Source organism: Anticarsia gemmatalis, chromosome 17 (assembly GCF_050436995.1).
Source record: "Anticarsia gemmatalis isolate Benzon Research Colony breed Stoneville strain chromosome 17, ilAntGemm2 primary, whole genome shotgun sequence".
Taxonomy (NCBI): domain Eukaryota; kingdom Metazoa; phylum Arthropoda; class Insecta; order Lepidoptera; family Erebidae; genus Anticarsia; species Anticarsia gemmatalis.
In genome coordinates, this window is record NC_134761.1 from 1,747,339 (window position 1) to 1,765,588 (window position 18,250).

At 38.6% G+C, this 18,250-nt stretch overlaps 1 protein-coding gene across 1 annotated transcript; it reads left to right on the plus strand.

The window, feature by feature from the left end:
- Positions 1-646: 646 nt before the first annotated feature.
- Positions 647-17,693, plus strand: LOC142979713 (uncharacterized). The gene is made up of 3 exons (XM_076124805.1): positions 647-700; positions 6,802-7,501; positions 9,806-17,693. Exons 1-3 carry the CDS (start codon positions 692-694, stop codon positions 17,386-17,388), a joined length of 8,292 nt encoding a protein of 2,763 aa, XP_075980920.1. The 5' UTR covers positions 647-691; the 3' UTR covers positions 17,389-17,693.
- The last annotated feature ends 557 nt before the right edge of the window (positions 17,694-18,250 follow it).

Below are 18,250 nucleotides of genomic sequence, written 5' to 3' on the forward strand. Positions count from 1 at the left end.
TCCAAACATAACTCCATTTATGCGTCATCGTGGAAACTACATCAGATAAAATATGACCTCAACTCGGTCACGGCTATAGACCTGTCCAAACTGATTGAACTTGAAAGAAATTATGCAAACGACACTTCGAAATCTTAAAGAATAATCCAATAATATTTGACAAGTAGACAAAAAAGATTTAGTCATTCAATAACTTACATCAGTCAATAGGCATTCAAAGGAATGAAAGCCTTAAAATAATAAAAAAAATATCGAAACTATCGTCCCTGACTGTTACATAACCTATGAGATCATATAAATTCTAAACAATTTGAATCCTAGACAATTAAAAAACTCGCTAACGGCTTCAATATTTATTGTTTATAGCCTATCACAAATTAACACAACAATATTAGACCCGTAAGACGAATTTTCAAACACTTGAACTTGGAACCTATGCGCATCTTTACCAACATAACGGGCACATTAGAAAAATAAACTTCAAACGAATTTGAACCTTATTTCAATAGATTTAGAAGTTCAAAAGTCGAGATTAGATTTGATGTGACAGCAAAGATAAGTATGTAAAATGATATAAGCACGTTTTTTTGAAGACTTTTCAAACGCTATAAAAAGCAAAAGTTGCTTCACCGAGCCACCAGTGAGTGTGGGATTGGCTGCGCACGCGCATCCCCCCTGAGGGAAAAGGACAATGATATTGGTAATACTCTTTTGTGTTTTGTGTGTGAAGTGCTTGTCTTATGCAATTAGAAATTGGATTTGAAAAGCTTTCGAAGGTTGACAAGTGAAATTAGTTTTTTTATCGTAATATAATTTTAGTGATTTGTGATAATTAGGAAGATACGTTTTATTTGAGTATTATTAATATAATATTATTATAAGAAATTTTAAGGATCGATAATTCCAATTCCAAAGTGAAAATTAACGACTTAATTTTTTTTTAGTAATTATTTTCTTCAATATAATTTTACTAACTATAAATTAAATCGTATTTATATTTTATCCCTTCTGTGACAGTAAAAAGCTTTCTAAAAAACATTAATTAGCCAAATGACTTGAGCTAAGTTTTCGATTTAATAGACCGGTCTACATTAATAGATATATCACTCATAGAACATATTATTATTGTCCAAGTATAGCTTTACTCTATAAAAGAATACATAAATATTTTTTATTCACTAACATTCCCACCTATTTTGAAACGTCATCTATTCAAAACCATTTTTTTCCGCCAAACGTTTGTCACCGGCAAAACCTTAGGGAAAACCAATAATTTTTAATAGACTAGTTTTGGCATTCGTTATTAAATATTAGTATATAATATACGTTTAATTCGTTACAAGGTCAATAAATTATAAAATTTACGCGACAGACTGCTCTCAAATTTCCTGTTCAGTTTTTTTGCGCTAAATAAATTAACCGCACTTTACTACCGCATGCCAAAGACATCGAGACTTTATAAATAAGTAGATTATTCTGTATTTCAGTGCAATCGCGAGTCTACTTTGTTTACTTTTTATTTATTAATCCCTTCCTCATTCGGGAGGAGACCCTTGCCCAGCTGAAGGACAGTCATGCTTTAATGCATATTATCTCAACTACGTCTACGTTAAAAAAATAGCCGCCTAAGAGTGGACATCTACTATAGTGTTCGTGAGATCGATCATAATATGCAACACAAATATAATAAGAACTATCTAGCGATTGGCTGTAATTTGTTTGTATGTATAACTAATAATCTCCCCGCGTTTCATAATTAATTATATTGTTGGTACGGAAGGTATAAATGGCAAAAAAATTGTGGTACATTGTACTTCGACCTTTGTAGGTTTGTTTACTGTTATAGGATCAATCAACGTTACGTTTAAGTGTCGGGTTACTTATCTATTAGATAAAAATTGTTATGCCCGGTTTCTGAGGCACATTTAGCGGTAGTTTATCTATTCAAACTGTCATGATTATATGAACTTAAACGCTCTTGAATAGATAAACTACCGTTAAATGCACCCTGAAACCGGGGGTTCAGGCGACCATAGCCAGTTGCGCTCATCGGTCAGTAAAACGTTCTGTGGGTTAAGCAACTCTTGGCGCGGTCATTCCATAGATGGGTGACCGCATAGTGGTAATTGAGCTGGGGGTCTCCGTGCTTCGCAGGGCACGTAAAACATCGGTCCCGCGTGTTGTTAATTAAGATAACAGTCGTTAAGCCATGTCAAAGGCCTCTATGGCGGCTTGAACAACTTTGACACTAGATTGACCACTCATACGACAAACAAACAGTGATAGCAAATGTGGGAAGAAATTTGTCAATAAGTTATGTTAACCGTTACTTATGCAGAGGTGTTGAAACCAATAGTTAATTTTATGAAGGTATTGCATTTTGCACTTATACCAATGATCATATTGTATAATTTGTGCGTAAAGCTTAATGGTACATACAATCATATTGAGTATCGGTTTCATCATAATCCACCACAGCTTAATAAGTGGAAATATGTATGTATATAAAAACTAGCGGCCCACCCTGGCTTTGCTCGGGAAAACAAGTTGTTTTAAACAAAACCATAGCAAAACACACGTTACAATATCAAGAATCGCTCTATCTACTAGTAAAAAAAATCATAATAATCGGTTAAGCATTGTCATAAAATGTTTAGTAGTTTATCGCGATATGATAGAAAGATGCAGCGAGGGGGTTTTACTTAAGAATATGAAGTGACCAAATAAATCGCGCGGTTTTGCACGCGTTTAAAGTCTCATTTCTTATTACAATTGTTTTGAAGCTGATTTTTGGAAAAAGTAGTTCGATTTAATCATCTCGATCATAAGTGTCTATTCTACACATAAATACTTTTAATTAACAAATTATGGTTATTTATACAGGGTGTCTGATCTCATTCGGGAGGAGACCCTTGCACAGCTGTAGGACAGTCATGGGTCAATGTGTAGTGTGTAGTGTAATGTGTAGTGATGGGTCAATAGTGATTTAGTGAAATATAATAATACGAGGTGACCCGCGCAACATCGCTTGCGTCACATAAGAGTGAATGGGTCATATTTTTCCCCGTTTTTGTAACATTTTTTACTGGTACCCTGCTCCTGTTGGTCGTAGCGTGATTTTATGTAGCCTATAGCCTTCCTCAATAAATAGGCTATCAAACAGTAAAATATTGTTTCAATTCGCATCAGTAGTTCCTGAGATTAGCGTGTTCAAACAAACAAACTCTTCAGCTTTATAATATAAGTATAGATACAGAAAGAATATTATTGACAATTCATTAGCTAAGCTAGAACTCAGAAACATCATTTAATATCTTTATGAGTATGTAAGCAGCGACCTAACAATCCTCCACTAAAAATAACAGACTTGTTAATTGATGTAGCGCAATCTAAAAACATGCTAATTTGCTTCAAATTTTGATGATATTTAAAGTTTTCTTGTACCGGAAAAATATTGATATTTAACATAATGTTATATTAAATAATAATGCACGTATTTAAATGTCTGAAATGCATCTGAAATGAAGATGTAAAGTTCAAATGATGCTATATTTGTTTTCGTCAAGTATAATGACATTATTATTGAATTAATTATAGTTTACCCCCTTTTATGCTTGCAGATGTGAATATAGTTAGTTGTATAAAATATAGTCACAGGAAGGCTTTAATACACTCCATGTGATAAGGGTAATCACTTAGGCTCATGCCTATTGTAAAATTTCGTAGTAACCCGATTCTCTACAACTATCGAATATCATTAATCAGCTAGCTATCAAAAAATCCATACTAATATTATAAATGCGAAAGTAACTCTGTCTGTCTGTCTGTCTGTCTGCTACTCAATCACGCCTAAACTTCTGAACCAATTTGCGTGAAATTTGGTATGGAGATATTTTGATACCCGAGAAAGGACATAGGCTACTTTTTACCCCGGGAAAATGACGCATTTCCCGGGAAATTTCAGGTGGCGAACGAAGTCGCGAATAATCAATATAATAATGACATTAAATTAACAAAATTCCGTTGTCATGGCAACGGTTTCAATGGCGGATATGCCATAACGCGACTTCGTTATATTAAGAGATATAAATAATTTTAAGAGAATAAAGAATAATTTTAATAATAAGAATATTTTTCGTGAAAAAAGAAGCATATTTTATATAATCACGCTACGACCTGCCTATTCTCTCTTATGTGACGCAAGCGAAGTTGCGCGGGTCAGCTAGTGTTGTATAAAAATCTGATTAGCGTCTGTAGCAGATGTCGTAGAAACTATTTTTCCGTACATTTTAAATGTCAAACTCTCGATGATTCCGATTGTAGAGAATCACGTTATAGATTTCGGGCTATAATTAAGAATCTGATATAATTGTTTAATCTAGAAATCGTTTCAAAATAGTTTTATCATAAATCTGGAATACGAAGTTCGACATTAATTAAGAATGATTGAATGAGAATTGCAATAACCCCTTAGCTCCATGCTGGACCCAAGCATAGGACCCGAGACTTTGCGATAAATAAATTAATATTTAGATCTGTTGGTTTAATAATACGTTTTTATCTTTGCGTGTTTAACATTATAATGTATGCCGGAAGATGATATTAATTTTTAATAAAAACAACATACCTATGTCTTGTTATTATCAACAGTCGTAAATAGTGCCTTGAACTATTCTAATTGAAACAAGGACTTTATTAAGCCTAGGTAAAAAACTTAATACAGGAGATGTAGGCAAAGAGTCTTTTTTAAGACAGCTCCCGCACTAAAAATTGCTCTTTTGTCGCGGGGACTTTAACAAACAAATAACGGACACAAAGTACAACCAGACCCGACACAATTATTTGTGGACCGACCAAATAATTGTTGCGTATGGAAATCAAACCCACGACCTCTCGACGCAATGATAGCGGCGTGGCGACCTATACCGCTGCGTCATGTAGGCAAAGAGTTTAGTGAATAAGACCCAAAAACGATGCCGTCTATTAAAACATTGAAGGTTTGGCGTTCACGGGCTCTATTTATAAGATACTAGCTTTTACCCGTGACTTCGTCCGCCACCTGAATTTCCCATGGGTATGCGTTAAATTACCGGGGTAAAAAGCCTGGGTATTCTCAGGTATCAAAATATCTCCATACCAAAGGCGAACGGCAGGTTTGTATGAAGAAGTCGTACAGCTTATAAAATGTCATGTTTAGGTTTACTTTTTGTTTAAATTGGTAGCTAATATGATAGACAAGCTTATTTTAAAATTATTATATTTTTAAAAGTTGGGAGGTAAAAGTTATGTCCATTTTAAGAAGCCCCGATAGTTCGCTAAATTGCTCAGACGCTGTCAAAACCACAATCCAAAACAACAGCAAATTAGCGGATGCGTAGACGTCAGAGTAACAGTGACGTCTCATGAGATTTTCTTTTTCTTTATTTGTCAACAAATATAAGCCATAGACCAAAAATTATTATTTAAATAAAAAAATACTTTCTAATTAATCCGGACTTCTAAAAATAATACTCCCAAATAAAAATAGGTGACTTAGTCCCCTTAATAAGTGGTACAAGTTCTGTTACGAAACAACACAAACTTTAAGCTGTACGAAATCTGCCGATCTCCTTTCATGCAAAGTTTAGTAGTTTAAGCGAGATTGAGAAACAGACAGACGGAGTTACTTTCGCATTTATAATATTAGTATATGTATAATAAATAAAAATAAATATAAAAAATATAAGCACGGATAAGGAACACTAAACGCAGTTAAGATCACAATCAATTTCCCAAAATACTTTGTCACAAATAAAAATAGACTCAAAATAACCTACATTATGGCATCATTTTTTTATATCAAGATGTTATTGACCCATGAGTAGAATTTCTAGTCTCATTTTATTGCACTTTTTTTGTCACTTCCCAAAAACTGCACCCGTAATCTGAATAGTGATCTTAAAAGTATATAAAATCTTTTATATATATATTTATAATGCTTTTTTGAATCGTAATCACATTAGAAAAAATATAATTTTGTAGTTTTTTACGTTTTGGAAATCAAGATGGCCTTCGAGATAGTTTAATGACTGATATCTTATTAGACCACCAAGAACCAAGAACCATATTTCTTACATTCAATGCCATTATATCATACCCATCTATGACGTGTCCGCATTAATAGTTACTTAGCCCACGGATTGTTTGTCAACCAGTGAGCGCAACTAACAATGAGCACCCCTATTTGATTGATTAATCAACGATTTTAAGACCAGGAAACCCAAATTAGAAGACATGCAGCCAAATAAGAAGGCTACTCTTATCATAGGAAGTGCATAACACCTGTGTGATACTCAATTTGACATTCTAAATCCAAGTGCATAATTTACGTCACATTCATAATATTATTTGTTCACGGTTGAACGACTAGATAATAATATTTCAAAACAAACCGCCTTTTACATTGCAAAAAAGTGGCAAATAACCGGATTTGAGATTCCTCATTTGCATTTTATTATTATGAGATAACTATGTGTGAACTTGTGACCTTAGTTTCCAGTATATTTTTAAGATTACAATCCTTATGTCATTTTGAATGTCCATGAGATAGTGGATCTTCAAACTTGACTTTTAGAGGCGGACCGGTAGCATCTTCTTCGAAATGACATTGCCCTAAAAACTAGGTTTTTGGCGTAAAATATGAGCTCATACAAAGCAATATATCTATTTACAAACATTTCCTGCATGAATATAAAAAAATATTTTGTACATTAACATTTAAAACTTGTTTGTACTTTCGTTCATTAACTGGTTTTTCAACAGGTTGTATTAACCGCCGTGCTGGCGGTGTGTGGGGCGGCGAGGCTTGACCAGAGCTACCTGCCTCCGTTGACAGCTAAAACAGCTGGTGGCAGCCAAGGTGCTTTAATAGCCCCAGATGAGCTACCAAGTGGCAGCTACACCAATGACGCCCAAGGGGTCGTTGTAGACGCAGCAAACCCCGGCACAAGAACTTCTGGACCACAGCCTACAGGTCTTGGAGGTCCAAGAACTTCGTACGGGTCAACCGACTCCAAAGTCGGGAATGCAGCCTTCACTCGCATTGCTCCAGGCTTTGGCTCTATAACTGGAGTACAAGAAAACGCGGGTGGTCCCAGCATTCGAATCGCACCTGGTTTCAGTTCATACATCGCCTCAGGTGGATCAGACAAAGATAAAACTAGAGCGAGCACTTTGAAGTTTGCAAGCGAATTAGGGTTAGAAAACTACAGTTATGGTTTTGAGACTGATAATGGGATCGCTGTGGGAGAAGACGGAGTTGCTGAAGATGGAGTTAAAGCCCATGGTGGTTATTCTTACAAGGGGGACGATGGGAAGGTGTACAGTGTTAGTTATACTGCCGATGAGGGTGGTTATAGACCCCATGGAAGCCATCTTCCGACTCCACATCCTATTCCCGATGAGATTCTGAAGTCTTTGGAGCAGAATGCTAAGGATGAGGCTGCCGGCATCGTTGATGATGGTGAGTAATTAATCCTTTAAACGATAATTGGCAATACTAGACACAGAGTAATGTTCAGATTGGAATCAGATAATCAGTGTTGTCCAGAATTATTTATTTTTTGAAGTCAGATAGCATTGAACTGTCAACATTTATTTATTTTTAGTGGTAGTAGGCTTTTTATACTCATTTTTTATTTTTTAGATCAAAAATCTAGTTTTTTTTATTTCCATCTTTTACATAATTATTTGATATTTATAAATAAATTCACTCACAGTTTTTAATAACGTTTCCGTGACATGAAAAAAAAAACGATGTTAATACCATTTTAAATACGCGAATGTTTAATTGTTAACCCTTTAGGAAAAACAGGTGTAATAAAAAATCTCTGTGCCTACATTAATGATTAATGTTTTGAAAACACTCGTTTAAACTCGAGTAAATAACTTGATGTTTAAAGGTAATAAATAGTAATAATATATTATGTGTTCGTGTAATTGTTTCCGCGTTAAAATATATAATGACATGTTTGAGACGCTCATGCGGTAGTATGTTTAACTTTAATATTAAATAATGCTATGGGCAGTATCTACTTCTTACTATGTTTCATTATCGTTTTGTAAAAGCTGATATGATGCGTGAAAGTGGTACAGAAGACTGTGTTCTTAACAGTGTTCTGTCCGCTTGTTATTTTCAAGTAGCCCCCAGCCAGTATTCTCTTCCTGGCTATCTATTTCCAGCAAAGTTTTACCTGAAGTTTGTTCACCTATTTAACTATGGATACTAGGGGTCTTAGTAAATTATTCTCACATTGAATTAAGAATGAATACTGCCTATCAGACACTAAAGTATCGGCAAACCTAATCTTCAAATATCAAACCAAAATTTATATAAATCTTGCAAAATATGACATAAATCAATCAAAAATTTATTAGAAACTAAATAACATGACATCATCAATATAATAGCTATCCCAAAACGGTGTTGAATTAATAAAGATATCTTGCATTTTATTATACTGGCAAAAACTCGTGAACTCTTCATAAAATCCGGTCTAGACGATGAAGTTTATTATTTAAAGGTAACACCCACATTTTAATGCATAAGAAATCAATCTCTATGATATTATATTACCTAAACATTTTTAGACAAGTATTTCCTTAATTTACAAGGAATCTTTAGTTATTTTCTTATATATGTATTAGGTAACTTAACACGTAAAGGAAGTCTAGAGCAAAACACAATCAGTGTTTGTTTATTATTGGGTGGCAGAAGAAACTCTTTTTTTTCTTCATCGCTGGTCGCATCGATCGACTGTACATATAATACAGTTTGTTTAAAATTGAACATTATATTTTCGAGAATTTTTTTTAATTACAGTGACGAACTGATTGCCGAAATATGTAGTAGAATCTTAGGTCATCTGTATTTACAAACTTTTATTAATCGTCGTTTTCTTCCTGTGCGATATTATCGCCAGATGCCAAGGCAACCAGACAAAAATATTTTGAAAAATATTTTGAATTATCCTCATTATTCCTCATACAAACTTAGTACGGATTGTACGGAAGCTAATCAAAATATCAATTTAGATTTTAAAATAGTAGAGACGGAAAGATTTTTACTTTATTTTTATACTAGTACATGCATACATAAAATCAAATTTTATTCCCATAGGAGTAGGTAAAGGTCAAAGAACATAGTAATAATCCGAAAATATAAAATGGTTTCGAAAAAAGTTACGAGACCATACGTCGTATACGACCATATATGAAGCCAAATCTAATAAATAGAGCAGTCGATTTAATACTGTGTAACGTTGAACGTCGTTCGGTAGTCGAAAACTATAAAAGGAAAATAAATTAGCCAAAGTTTCGCTTCAGCTGATTCACCAACAAACATTATGATTGAAAGCCCTAATATGCCACACGATATAATATAAATAGCGCATCGAAAATCTCTAGTTTAGCAACCTGTCATCACACGGATGTTGCAAATTACCCCACAACTGAGGTCATCCTCTTTAAAACATATATTCTATGTCACTTTGAGAATCCACGTAGGCATAATAAACAAAAACTGTCAGTTTTAAAACACGGTCACATCGCCATACAAACGTCGCGTGTCAAAATAGAGTTCAAAGCGATCACTTCAAATATTAAAGCTACTATCAATCATTCTGTCAATGAAACAGCTCACCAAAAAACCTTTCATTCATCCTCAAATTCGGTATCGTCACACCTTTATGGCTTTTGTTGTTTGACAAATGTATCCGACTCAGGTCGTAGTTGACAAATTGCTTACAACTTTCATTTTTATTTGCAGGCTCATACGACGCTGAGAAATACAATGACGAAGGTGATTATTCGAGCAATAGCGACGGTAACAATAATAGACCGTCTGTGAGCGGCGGAACTGCAGGGACTTCATTCTCAAGTCACAATAACCAGGCGTTTTTACAAAATGGAGCGGGTCATGGAAGTGTCCATGGTTTCGGAACTCACGGCGCTCACGGCGTTTTTGGAGGACATGCTTCAGGAAACAGATATACAAGTGGATCTCAAGGAGGTGCTGCTGGAAGCTTCTCGACCGGATCCCATGGTCATCATGGACATTTTCACGGATCAAAATTCTCTTCACACTCGACACAGAACAGATTTGGTGAAGAGTCTGTAGGTTCCACTACTGGCGGATCTTCGGCTAGTGCTATCGCATCCACAGGAAACCACCAAAATTTTAGAGTGCCTGTTTCTTCAAGCGGAAACTCTGCCTTTAGCTCAGCAACTTCTACTGGAACTGGAAGTGCTAGTGCTTTTGCATCGACAGGTCCTGTGGGTCCCGGAGGCGAAACAGAATTTAACCGTGGTTTAGCTGGGCAAGGAAGTTCGGGAACCAAACCTGGATCCGCTACTTTCACCGGTGCTCAATTCTCTAGTTTATCAACTGCTCAACCTTCAGGACCTTCGGCAGTGGCCTCTGCTGAAGGCCAGAATGCGGCTGCTCAAGCCTCATCTTCAAACGACGGGTTTAACTTTGGGGTGCCGACCTCAACACAAAAACCACTTGGAACAATTACTCAGAAACATAATAGTGGAACTACTGTAGTAACGATTACTGAATCTACTAGTCCAGTGCAAGGATCAAGCAGTTCTTCTACGTTTGGATCTAACAATACTCCTACACCGTCAGTACAAACTTCGCCTATCAATTTATTTATTGAGGGCTTAGGTGGCCGACCAACTAAAGTACCTGCTACTGAATCGACTACTTCCTTTCAGCAAAACGGAGTACCTAATAATGAAAGACCAGGATTCAGCCTTGCTGCTGGTTTTAATGATGGTCTCAGTTCATCTACGACCTCTCAACCTTCGTTCCAAGGTTCGCAGTCAGGCTCGAGATTCCAGACAGAAAATGGAGAGGCAAATCCCCAAAGTGGTACTAATCAAGTCAATTTTGGATCATCTACCCCGAAACCAAACCAGCAGTTTCTTACTCCTATAACGCAATTCCAACCTGCTAGGTTGCCTGCTCTAGGAAGTGGATCTTCCGGAGCTAGCGGACAGGTTACTGATCGGCCGTCAAATGTCCCTGTGGGGTCTGTAATTCAAGGGAATCAATTCTCTAATACTCCTATTAGCTCTGTAGATCCTACAGCTTCTACACCATCTGGGCAGTTCCAAGGTTCAACTGTTTCTTCTTTCATCAATGGTTTAACTCAGGCTACGATCTCGCCTTTCCCTTCGCCTTCACCATCGCCTACACCTTCATCACAGTTTGGATCACAACCCGATCGGTTTGGATCAACAACAACGCAATTTGGTCAACAATCTAGTCAAACCCAGTTTGGAACGTCTGGTCAGCCTGTGACTCAATTTGGCCAGAAACCTATTGTACAAAGCCAAATTGGTCAGACAGAAAACACACAATCTCAAGGTACTATTTACGAATACAATAAACCAGCCTCTCAATTAGAGACTACTTCGGCACATGTGTCATCTAGTCAGACTGGATCACAAGCAGTGGCTGGTCAGTCTTCTTTTGGTTCCCAAGGTACTCAATTTGGTGGCCAACAGACAAAACCATTCGGTAATGCAGGTACTGGATCTGCATTCCAACAAAATCAATACCAAGGTTCGACATTTGGTTCACAATCAACTAATCAATTTGGACAAAAACCTACCCAAGTAACAGAATCGAGCATCACTTTCGTAGATCAACCCGATCAAACTCATTATGGGCAAAAGCCTTTTGGTAGCGCGCAGAATGGTTATCAGCAGGCACAATTTGGTTCCACTTCCAGTCCGCAGTTAGGAAACAAACATAGTGGTCAAAGTGGATCGACTTTCGAACAAACTCAGTTTGGATCTTCTGGTTCTCAATTTAGCCAAACAGGTAGTTCTCAATCATCAACCCAAGAAAATCAGGGTACTCTGTATGAATACAACAAACCAGAAACTGTCACGACCCAGAAAGAAACTTTCTCTACTTCTTCTGGAACTTTCAGTCAAGGAAATAACGCAGGTCAAAACACGCAATTCGGTAGTAGGCCTTTCGGTAGCTCGCAGACAGGGTCTACTTTCCAACAAACTCAATTTGGTTCGAATTCTGGATCTCAATTTGGTCAAAAACCACAGACTGTTGGTACAGCGCCTCAGGTAATTCCCATTTCTCAATTTGGTTCCCAATCTAGTCACGGATCTTTCCAGCAGTCTCAGTTTGGTTCAAAACCACAAACTGAACAAGAATCTGCTTACGTTTCGAGCAATGCCCAGACCACTCAATTTGGAACGAAACCGTCTAGTACTGGCTTCCAACAGACTCAATTTAGTTCATCTTCAGATTCTAAAGTCGGCCAGAAACCACAGTCGGTAGGCAATGTCCCTCAAGTTATACCAATTTCCCAGTTCAGTTCACAAACCCAATTTGGTTCTAGACCGCAGACCAGTGAAGAATCTACTTTCACTTCAAGCGCTGGGCAAACCACGCAGTTTGGTAATAGGCCGACTGAACAAACTGGATCTAGATTCCAACAGACTCAAGGTAGCCAAAGTTCTTCCTTTGGTTCTCAGCCATCCGCCCAATTTGGTTCCAAACCACAGACAAGCCAAACTTTCAGTAGCAGCTCACAAACTGGCTCTTCTTTCCAACAAACTCAATTTGGTTCGACTTCTGGATCCCAGTATGGTCAAACGCCACAGTCAGGATACGTTCCTCAGGTCATACCTATTTCCCAATTCGGACTAAAACCTGGTCATAGTGGTTCACAACAACAAACTCAGTTTGGTTCATCGTCTGGATCCCAGTACAGTTCTTCTGGATCCCAGTCTGGTCAAAATGCACAATCAGAAGTAAATGGGCCTCAGGTGATTCCTATTACTCAATTTGGCTCTCAATCTAGTCAGGGCTCCCTGCAGCAGACACAGTTTGGTTCCTCTTCTGGCTCTCAGTTTGCCTCCAAACCACAGACCAATGAAGAAACTGCTTACATTTCGAGCACTGCCCAGACCACGCAATTCGGTAAGGAGCCTTCCACCACTACACAAACTGGTGGTAGCTTCCAACAAACTCAATTTAGCTCATCTTCTGGTTCAAAGTTCGGCCAGAAGCCTTTGTCAGGAAATGCCCCTCAAATCGTTCCTATTTCTCAATTTGGTTCTCAATCTAACCAAGGCTCTCTGCAGCAGTCCCAATTTGGCTCCAAACCAGACACGAATGAGGGATCTGCTTACATTTCAACCACTGGACAAGTCACTCAATTTGGAAACAGGCCTACGACTTCTTCGCAAAGTAGTTCCACTTTCCAGCAAACTCAGACCAGCCAAGAATCGACTTTTGGTTCTCAACCGAACATTCAATCAAGTCAAAAGCCTTACAATACTGAGGGATCTAGATTTGGAAATTCACAGACCGGCTCCACTTTCCAGCAAAGTCAATTTGGCTCATCTTCTGGACCTCAGTTTGGTCAGAAACCACAGTCCGTAGGTGGTGCCCAACAAGGCGCATCTATTTCTCAATTCGGTTCACAAACAAGCCAAGGGTCTTTGCAACAGACACAATTCGGTTCGACCTCATCTCAGTTTGGCTCTGGGACTACCCAAGGATCTACTGGGCAGTCCGCAGTGTTCGAGAAAAAGCCTACGAGTACCACACAAACTGGTTCTACCTTCCAACAAACTCAGTTCGGCTCTTCTAGTTCACAGTTTGGTCAGAAACCACAATCTGGCTCCCAAGTTGTACCCATTTCACAGTTTAATGTTCAAAGTTCTCAATTTGGGCAAAACATCCAAAAACCCTCAAGTATCGGCATCTCACAGACTGGATCTACTTTCCAACAATCTCAGTTTGGATCATCAACTGGATCTCAAGTTCAGCCGATATCTGAATTTGTTAAACCTGTTTCACAGTTTGGACAGAAACCACAATCTGGAGCATCTTTTGCATCCAGTTCTGTATCCCAAGGTCAATCGCAAACGACTCAGTTCGGTCAAAAACCTTTTGATTCTACATTGACCACTGGTTCCAACTATCAAAGTGTCAGTTTTACAGGAGCTCTAAAACCAGAGACTTCTCAAGGTTCAACCCCATCTCCAGGATCACAGTCTTCGTTTGGTGTAACGCCTTCTTCTGTTCAAGAATACGCAGTAACCACTGAATCTAGATTTAGTGAAAATGAAAAACCCGTAGTGTCAACCCAATTCACTGGTTCTAGCTTTTCCCAAAACCAGTTCGGCTCTTCTGGTCCCCAGTTTGGGCAAAAGCCTCAATTGAATCAAGGTTCTAATGTCCAAACTACCCAGTTTGGTGTAAAACCTTTCGGTTCTTCTCAAACATCTGGATCTAGTTTCTCGCAGAACCAGTTTGGTACATCCGGTTCTCAATTTGGTCAAAAGCCACAATCTACCCAAGGTTCGACTTTCACATCGAACACTGGCTCTCAAAGTTCTTCTTTTGCTGGGTCTAAAGGACAGGCTGGCCAGACCACCCAGTTTGGTGTAAAGCCTATTAGCTCTTCACAAACCATTGGCTCCAGCTTCTCGCAATCTCAATTCGGTAGTACAACTGGATCTCAGTTTGGCCAAAAGCCTGTTTCCACCCAGGGATCTTCTACCCAAAGTACTTCATACGCATCTATCACCCCATCCAAGGGACCTGCTATTCAGACGGTTCAGTTTGGTATAAAACCCACCGGCACTTCTCAACCTATTGGTTCAGGTTACACACAAACTCAGTTTGGTAGCTCATCTGGTTCCCGATTTGGTCAAGGATCTTCTTCTACATTTAACAGCGGGTCTAAAGGACCAGTTGTCCAGACAACGCAATTTGGTTTGAAGCCTACTGGTTCTTCACAAACTACCACCTCTAGCTATTCTCAAAATCAGTTTGGTAGTGCATCTGGATCTCAATTTGGTACTCAGGGATCTTCCACTGGATTAAACACAGGCTCTAAGGGCCAAGGTGTACAAACAACTCAGTTTGGTGTAAAACCTTTCGGTTCTTCTCAAGCGACTGCCTCTAGCGTCGCGCAAAACCAGTTTGGTAGTTCCTCTGGTTCTCAGTTTGGTAGCCAGGGATCAACGTACAACACTGGCTCCAAAGGTCCAGTAGTGCAAACTACCCAGTTTGGCCTAAAACCTGTCGGTTCTTCCCAAACAACTGGCTCTAGTGTCTCGCAAAACCAGTTCGGTAGCACATCTGGATCCCAGTTTGGTAGTACGTCTGGATCTCAGTTTGCTTCGCAGGGAGCCTATGGAAACACAGGAATCAAAGGTCAAGCTGTCCAAACAACAACCCAATTTGGCTCATCACTAGCTTTTGGATCTGCTAACACACAAAACCAGTTTGGTAGCACAACTGGATCGCAGTTTGGTACTCAGGGAACCTCGTCTGTCTCTAGTGCTGGCTCCAAGGGTCAAGGTGTACAAACTACCCAGTTTGGTGTAAAACCTATCGGATCTTCTCAAGCGACTGGCTCTAGTACCTCACAAAACCAGTTTGGTAGTACCTCTGGTTCTCGATTTGGTAGCACATCTGGATCCCAGTTGGGTACTCAAGGTACTTTCACTGGCTCCAAGGGCCAGGCTGCGCAAACAACTCAATTCGGTAGCGCATCTGGATCCCAATTCGGTAGTCAAGGAACATCTTCTGGTTTTAACAAAGGTCAAGGCGTGCAATCCACCCAGTTTGGTGTAAAACCTTTCGGTTCATCGCAAACTACAAGCTCTAGTGTCTCGCAAAACCAATTCGGTAGCACATCTGGTTCTCAGTTTGGAACTCAGGGAACCTCTTCTGGATTTAACACTGGAATCAAGGGCCAATCAGTCCAAACAACTAATCAATTTGGTTCGCCACAAACTTCCGGATCTGGTAGCACACAGTTTGGAAGCAATACTGGCTCTCAGTTCGGTACACAAGGCACCAAAGGTCAGGGCGTGCAGTCAACTCAGTTCGGAGTAAAACCTCCCGGTTCTTCACAAACTACCGGCTCTAGTCTCACACAAAACCAATTCGGTAGCTCTTCTGGATCCCAATTCGGTACCCAAGGAACTTCTTCCTCATCAAACACTGGTATTAAAGGCCAAACTTTCCAAACGTCGACCCAATTTGGTGTCAAGCCTATCAGTTCCAGTTTCTCACAATCTCAGTTCAGTAGCTCATCTGGCTCCAAGTTTGGTCAAAAGCCAAGCTCAGGCTCGGGCGTCGGATCATTTGCAATCACCAGTGGCCCGGCCAAACCAATTTCCCAATTTGGCAAAAGGCCTTTTGGTTCCCAGACCACTCAAACTCAATTCGGCTCAACCGAGTCTCAATTTGGTCAGACCACAGGCCCTGTAACTCAATCTGGTGAGGCTCAATTTGGCCAAACGACTTTTGGTAGCTCTCAAACTGGTTCTGGCTTCCAGCAATCTCAAACAGGCTCATCTGTAGGTACTCAATTTGGTCAGAAGCCTCAACCAGCAGTGGGATCTCAGACTTCAACTTCAACATTTAGCCAATCCTCTCAATTTGCAACTCAAGAAATGAAACCGTTTGGTGGACAACAATCAGGGGTTGGTGCCACAATTAGTAAATTCAAGCCTCATTGCGTAGCTTGTGCGTCCGCTGCTGCTAGCGCGTTATCGAAAGGTAAACAAACTGGTCAAGGTTCCAGATTCCAAGTAGGATATCAAACAAGCCCACAAGACGGTCAAACTGGTAGTCAAGCTGTTGCTCAAGTTGGACAAGCTGTAGACCAAAACACACAATCAACTCAAACTGGTTCTCAAGTCTCAAGCATTTCCCAAGCTTCTAGCAGTGTAGTGTCTGGAGGTTATGGTTACAAAAAACCACAGCCCACCTTCAGCACAGTTACTCGTTTTAGTGAAAACACTCAGACTGTAAATGGGGTCACATCAGGTGTAGCCAATGGCAGTCCGACAACTGTAAGCCCATTTGATTACTCCCAATCAGTAAGTTCTACTCAATTCGGGGTTCAGCCTACACAGCCTACTAATGTAAAAGGTGCTTTTAGTACTCAGACTTCTCAGAGCCAATTTGGTGGCCAGTCTTTCGGACCTGTGAGCACAGTATCTACACCCGTTGTAACAATAGGTTCTTCCCAAAGTAGTATTAAGCCATATAGGCCAAACGGCAAGCCTTCAACTCAAGTATCATTTGAACAACTGCAGTCAGCGTTGTCTTCAAAAAAAGCTAGTCAGTCCTTTGGTTTCGGAAGCACTCTCTCTCCTGTTTCTGTGACTACAGCTACTCCAGACTCGAAATACGACTCAAGTGTATCTATAATTCATACTCCTGTGACTGAAATTGAGACGATACAAGTTAATGGCAATCAATTTGCTGGAAAAGGGGAATTGTTTGGAGGACCAAGGGATCCTCCGAGGTATGATGATAAGACCGGATATCATTATTGAACGGTGCCATAATAAACTAAACGAAAAGAGTCGAAGAAACAAATAATTTAGAAAAGGACTGCTTAAAATCGACCGATTTTAGTAGCGTTGTTATAAGTAATGCTGCATCTTTACATGTGGTAATATGAGATTGTTTTAGTTTAGTAAATGAATTAGGAAATTGGATTTCAATTTCGGTCAATTTTCAGCAGTTTTTGAAAACAGAAAGACAATTTCGATGTAAGTTTTAAGTAGTATTTTCTTATGAAAAACGATGTAATTTTCTACGTGAATTGTTATAGTAAATTATTAAAATGTAAATAATATATGCGTGGTTTTATTTCTTGAAAAGAACCTAGATACATGCTCTGTCCTTAGTACTCTTGAAACCACACTGTTGCCTAAGCCCTTTTTTTGCAAACTGTTATTTTCCTTACATACACATTTTTTTACTAATACATCTATAAAGTAACTTATTTAATGTTTAAAATTGCTAGTATTTGTTGCATAGGATATAATGCAGCAAAGACTTTCACTGTCTTTAGCAGAAGAAAACACTAAATTCATAATGTTCAACTCTTGTAAATAGAAACTAGTTTATCCTAGTAATGAGCATTCATATTACTACTTTAATTATACAAGGTTTGGAAAAATAATAGCTATTTTGATATTTTTCATCACAAACATGTTTAATACCCGGATATTAGATTATTTAGTATCTTAATGTCAATATTATAATGATAGATTCTTAATTTTAGATTTATTCATTTGTGACCATATTGCATAATGAAACATAATACTTAGAAGAGGTCACAGGTTATAGAGCTTATATTTTTATTTACTCCTCTCCATTTAAACTTACAGAGCAATTCAACTAAGTTAA